The sequence below is a fragment of the Perca flavescens genome, chromosome 16 (assembly GCF_004354835.1).
Source record: "Perca flavescens isolate YP-PL-M2 chromosome 16, PFLA_1.0, whole genome shotgun sequence".
Lineage (NCBI taxonomy): Eukaryota > Metazoa > Chordata > Actinopteri > Perciformes > Percidae > Perca > Perca flavescens.
In genome coordinates, this window is record NC_041346.1 from 25179716 (window position 1) to 25185974 (window position 6259).

The 6259-nt window shown below is 40.3% G+C and overlaps 1 protein-coding gene across 4 annotated transcripts in view; it reads right to left on the reverse strand.

Annotated features, from left to right (window-relative positions):
• Positions 1-1689, reverse strand: part of LOC114571509 (probable global transcription activator SNF2L2) — a 7232-nt gene extending 5543 nt beyond the window's left edge. Inside the window, exon 1 of one of the 4 annotated variants that reach the window (XM_028602477.1) lies at positions 1608-1689. Coding sequence is in view for 2 of the 4 variants with exons in the window: in XM_028602474.1 (XP_028458275.1) it covers positions 1412-1507 (96 nt within the window). In the remaining 2 variants the exon portion in view is untranslated. Of the gene's footprint in view, positions 1-1256; positions 1368-1411; positions 1508-1607 lie in introns of those variants that run through there. The other 3 variants (XM_028602474.1, XM_028602475.1, XM_028602476.1) reach the window with 3 other exon arrangements.
• Between the last annotated feature and the right edge of the window lie 4570 nt (positions 1690-6259).

The window sequence follows — 6259 nt, forward strand, 5'->3', positions numbered from 1 at the left end:
GCTGTCTCCGCAAATTTAGGACAGATTGTTTTATCTGGAGGCTTTGATGTCAGATGATTATCGAGGGGAGGCAGCATTCTTTTTTAAATGCACAATGACTGTGAACACATTTGAAGAAGCCATGTATAAAAAGCTAATAGGCCTAATGCAATAAATAATAAGCCATATTTTCCTGGTTTAGCAAAAGAAAAGAAAAAAAGAGATAGAATCACGACTGTAGGTGTGTGGTGTTGGAGAAGGGTGCCCTGCTGCATCCTGAGTTATTTTGAACCAATTGATCGCTCCTTTTCAAATATCTGCTGCAACCACTGTATTTTCCACAAAGGCAATTAGAGGCCAGAAACATGAGTATGCATGCAGCAAGAGCAGCTCCTGCAGCAGGAACAGCAGCAGCAGCAGCAGCAGCAGCAGCAGCAGCAGCAGCCGGAGAGGGGAGGAGGGACTAGAGAAGGCATGCTGTCCAATCCGAACTGGCTATTGATGCATCAATCACACTGGCAATACAGCACACACACCAGCATTCAAATCATATAATATAGCATGTTGTGGAAATGTTTTCTCAAGGACAAAGATGAAAGCATGCTGAAATATTACATTTTGCACACACATGCAGCAATACCATGCAGAATGATTACTGAAAACAACTATTATTATTATTATTATTATCCAAGCCTAAAAAAATACTGATGGTGACAAACGCTGTAAAAAATAAATAAATAATTAAAATAAATATAAATAAACCGCATGCCTGTCTATCCGAACAAAAAACACATGGCAGAGAGAGGAGAGGAGACAACAACACTACAGAGGTAACAATAGAAATCCTGATCATCATAGCCCGGCTCAAATGAAGGCTTTAAAAGCCCCGCTGCGTTCTCTCTCTTTCTCTCTCTCTCTCTCTAAGGGGCTACAATCGTTCCAGCGGAATACTGGAGGGATAGAGGGTAATCCTCAAAGATGTAGGGTATGTAACACAGCGGAGAGCTGCCTGATTGACTGTACATGTGTGAGTGGATGGGTGTCAGTGTGTGTGTGCGCATATGTGATGCTCCATGCCTGTGCTATGTCCTAACGAGCCTGACTAATCTGGCAAAGATTCCCTCTCATCTGTCACAAAACACACCTACACACCCCCTCTCTCCCCCTGCTCTCCCTCACAGCCACACACAGACACACACACACACACACACACACACACACACACACACACACACACACACACACACACACACACACACCGACAGGAATAAACTCACAGAGATCTACTCGCTCTCTTTGCCTGGCGCGCGCACGGACACACATTCACATTCAAACGCACACACATTTTTATCCATCTCTTCCTCTCTTCCCATGCGATGTAGCCTGGCTGAATCCTGAGCCTGAGAAGAAAGACATGGAGAAGGATATTTACCTGACTGCAATCTGCAGGCTGGCTATCAGGATCGGCTGCAGCTGTGGGGGAGAGAATTAGCAAGCCAGCATAGCGGCGAGCTGCTAGTCTCTTCATCAGCTGATCACTCAGAAGCAGAGCCCAGAAGGGGGGAGAATAAAAGCGCTATGTTTTCATATACAAATCAATGGGCTGGGGGAAAATAGAAATGCCATACCCATCTCCTGTCTGCAGCTCTCCGAAGTCTTTTTCCTGACTCTGGAAGGCCCGGAGCTTGTCTCCCTCTGCATGTTTTTAATATCGACTGCTGCCAGACGTTTTTTTTCCCCCCCTCTTCCTACCCTGCTGTTAAAGTTTTTGGGTCCATTTTTGTTTTGTTGTTTTTAAATGTTTCTTTGCATTTCAGAGTGTACGTTATTTCAACTAGCCTGCTGCAGAGATCTTAGAAACATAAGTCCAGCCTGCTGCAGCAACAGACATTCAAATGTCATACTGTGTGTGTGTGTGTGTGTGTGTGTGTGTGTGTGTGTGTGTGTGTTTGTGTGTGTGTGTGTCAGTTTCTGAGCATCCAAACGTCCAAAAGTCAAAGGAAGAATAAAAAAAAATGGCAATGAAAGAGTTTTGAATGGAAATCAGTTCTGTTTTTTTGCTCCCTGCATTCCCCAACTGTTATTGTAATGCTGAGGTATAAACTGAACAACAAAGGAAGCACGTGATAGGCTTTGTGTGTACAATATATACAGTACATCTTTTTAATACCACAAGGTTTCATTCACCTTACTCTCCCGCTTTAAGTTTGCCTGAGTTTGTTAGATGTCACTCCCTCTTCCTACAGCCTGAGGCAGGAGAGAACGGCTCCCTGGAGGAGATGGAAGAGGACATCAGTCTGAAGAAGCGTAAAAGTGAGTGGGTTGTGTCCCCTTAAATATAGAATATGCAACCAACTTCATTCCTGTGCCAAGACAGCAAGAACATCCACACTTATATCCACAACACTAAGCTGTAACAATTGCAGGGATAACACAGTAGACTGTTTCTAGTTTGGGCTGATTTTCAAACACATCTGGTTTCTGTAAATAAATTAGTCTCTCCTCCCCCCCCCCCCACACAACAGGTAGAAAAAGGCTGCTGGAAGAAAGCAAACAATGTCAGAACTCGGGAAATTAAAGATGTACACAAGAAAACAGGATAGAAATAAAAGATCCTGTTGACAGAGTGCTGCCCTTTTGTATAACGCAGAGACTTGTGTGGCTTGGAATGGAATTTAATGGAACCAGAGAGGAATGACGATGCACGTGAGTTGAACAGGCAATCCACAGCAGTGCTGTCATGCCACCAGTTAGGCTAAGTAGATCTTCTAGCAGCTGGCCAAGGCCATTTGTCATACTTAACTTTTGCAGAGTGTATGTCTTACTCTTATAGCCCTACTGTAGCGAGCCTTAAGGTCGGTATGCCAAGATCAAATGCTTTAAGCAAACAGTTTGAATACAACTGTATTAGGCACTCATAACTTTGTACATAAATCCACTGAGAACTTATTAATATTCATTAATATTCAGGACTGAATATGCAACAATCTAAATTAAAGTTTCAGAGAGAGAAATCCTGATTGATAGGTGAATGGGAATATGTGACATCACATTTTTCCAACTAAGCCTAAACTACTTCAAACCACTGGTAAAAGCACTGACAAAAACATAAACACAGAAATTTCTCATGTGAAAGAACCAAAACTTTTCACTTGGCAGAAAATAGTGTGTTCACGTAGGACAGTATCACTCATAGTAAGAATTTTACTATTTTTAGGGTTTTTAAGTGACTCTGGCAGTACATCTTGTCTTATAAAACTTCATTTATCAGTTGATAACACCAAAACCAAACCATTCTGCAAATAAAATGTTAAATATGTTTGATAATTTTGGTTTATTAGGTTTTACAGCACGGTTACAGGACACAGGAATTTATCAGAAGAGAAATTAATGTAAATACTTTTGCAGTTTCTGTCTGTGATAAAAACTGATGTTGACTATTGGATTCCCTCCAGTCATCATGTTAAACATTTTATTAATAGACCTTTCTGTATTTTATTGTCTACTGACCATTCAAAATCCAACTGATCATATTTAGTCGTCCTTTCTTTGCAGTCAAAAATAATGTCAAGGTCTTTTTTAAATGTATTGTTCATTGTTTTTCATTATTAGAAGGAAAAAAAGGTCTGGGGAAATATCGGAAATACTCCTTTTACTTTCATCCACTGAAGGGGCATGTCTGCGTTTGATTGACAACAGCTGGTAGGCAGAGCCCCAGCAGGGGAAAAGAGACAAAGTAAACACACTTGTGCTGTAGCTTACAAGCCATGAGCTTACAAAGTATGTTGTTAGCAGTGGTATAAGGACCAAGATCTGATAGGACCAAAGTGACATTTGCATTTACAATGCTATTTAGCGTTGTACAGCTAACAAGATAATTAGCCGTCTAGACTGTAGACTGATGTTAGCAGTGCACTTCTATCTACATAAATGGAGAGCTACTGGTATTGTGGTGAATTAATGCAGACATAGGGGGTGTGAAATGTAAATTTCTCCCTTAAAGCAGAACACAGCATGCGATTTACAGGAGACATAGCAGACAAAAGATGCAATTTAATATACAGTAAACTGTAATGGGATATTATAGGAGGATGCATTGTGTCTTGTATCACTGAAACAACACTATTTCCTTGTTTCTTTTGTGGCTAAGAGTAGAGGGGGATTGTCCTTGGATGCCAGTTTCATATGACAATTATTCTTGTCTTAAAAATAAAAAAAGAAGGGAACCCTAACTATTTTTTTTGAAGATAGCTCAAATGAAAATCTACTTTATAAGTAAGTTTCTATGCCAATGCAAAAGTATGTTATTTTAGTATTATGTTCCCATGAACCACTTGCTCAAAACCGCAGATTGTTACCATGGCAACTGCAAATTTTGACGGTGGATCTCGTATATAATTGTTTTTATTGCTGTTGCTAGGAAATGACTCAGAGTGCTCTCAGGCACACATGCACAAGCTCTCAGTAATGCGACACAGTAACATTCTGTGTGTGTGTGTGTGGGGGGGGGCTTCACTGGAAGGATAACAACATAGTTTCATACATCTTCCCCGTCTTTTCATGAAAAGCTTTCTATCTTCTGCACCCAAGCATCACTTTCAAAACCTTGCCAAATAAGCAAAATGTAAATCATGCAGAAAACAAAAGCAAGGGGATAGACACACAACCCACCATGTCACCATTTCCATAGTCTATATCAACGATGTTCCACTTCCGGGATTGCTCCAGTGCTGCCGGAATTTCTGCCTGATGTCTCTCATTTAGGCTGGATGTCCGTTGCCTTGGGCTTCCTTTTGTGTTGGCATCCTAAACTCTGGTGGATTCACGGGAGGACTATGGTTAACTGCTCCTCAGATCTCTGCAGGGTAAATCCAGACAGCTAGCTAGACTATCTGTCCAATCTGAGTTTTCTGTTGCACGACTAAAACAACCTTTGAACACACACGTTCCATCAAAACAAGTTCCTTCCCAAGGCTATTTTGCAGAGACGCCGTCGCTCCGTACGGCGCTTAGTGCTGCCCAATACGATTGTGATTGGTTTAAAGAAATGTCAATAAACCAGAGCACGTTTTTTTCCCATCCCGGATTGATGTGTGGACTAGCCAGACCCTCCTCCGCAGCGCCATGGAGGAAGGTCTGGCAAAGCGAGACTACTGTTTCAATAACGCTATAAAGATTTGTGATTCAAATTCTTGCATATACTTTAGAAAACATACACTTTAAAATTGGGCTATGTCTTATTCTATGATTTACAATTTATACTTTATAACATTTTCATTCACCATTAGTGCTATTTTGTAAAATCAAACAATGATAGTCTCCTCTTCCTAGGTCCTATGGGGAATATTCATTAAAACAGTCTGAGCTATACCAGGGTGCAGGTTATTCTGAATGTTTCATAAATTCTTTATAGCTTACTCAAAGCTGAAATTCAGGTTTTTAAATTTGCAACGGTGGGAACATAGATGGAGCCAAGCACACTTTGATAAGGTCAAAAAGCCAACTAAGAATGAGCCAGTCATTTATATCATGTCTTCTGAAAAGATGTTTAAAATTTAATGCATCTTGCTGCCCTATCCTTATGAAATAGTCAATAAAAACTAATTTAAAAAAATAATGGACAGAAGAGTGGAGACAGGGTGGACACAGAGGACAATACCACAAAAACAGAAAAGGAATTTCTGATAAGGATCATAAACAAACGAATATCAAATGAGGTGAAAGGAAAAGAGTGGCAAGGGAGGCGAGTCGTTTCTGTGTCGGAAGAACAAAGCGCTGGGTGTTAGTGGATGAATCAAACGGACAGACTAAAAATGGAGGAAAGAGGTGTTGACGACTCTGAAACTGGTTGAATATGGAACAAAACAAAAGGCTCCATAAAAAGCTTTTGCACACTTATCAGAGTCTCTTATAAAGTATAATTTCTGGAGTTGTTCTTGCTTTATTTGGTCAGTAGCCAACAGTAAAAAAAAGAACATGGTGCAGAAATAAACTGGCGAATTTTTTTTTAGGTAACCTTACCCAGAGTAGCAATATATGCAGTGGTAGTCTAATGTATTTTAGCGTGTATACTGTACCATATAAATATATGGACCAGAATGGACATATCAAAGTGGGGGATCTGGGTGTCCTCCCCAAGGGAAATTTTGAGCATCACAGACTTTATTTCCTGTATTCCGATAAACTTTTTTGCACCAATTTAAGGTGGAAATACCTTTATTCAGCCTATGCGAAGGAAAACACAGATGACAATTAAAAATATATCAAAAATATAATGGAA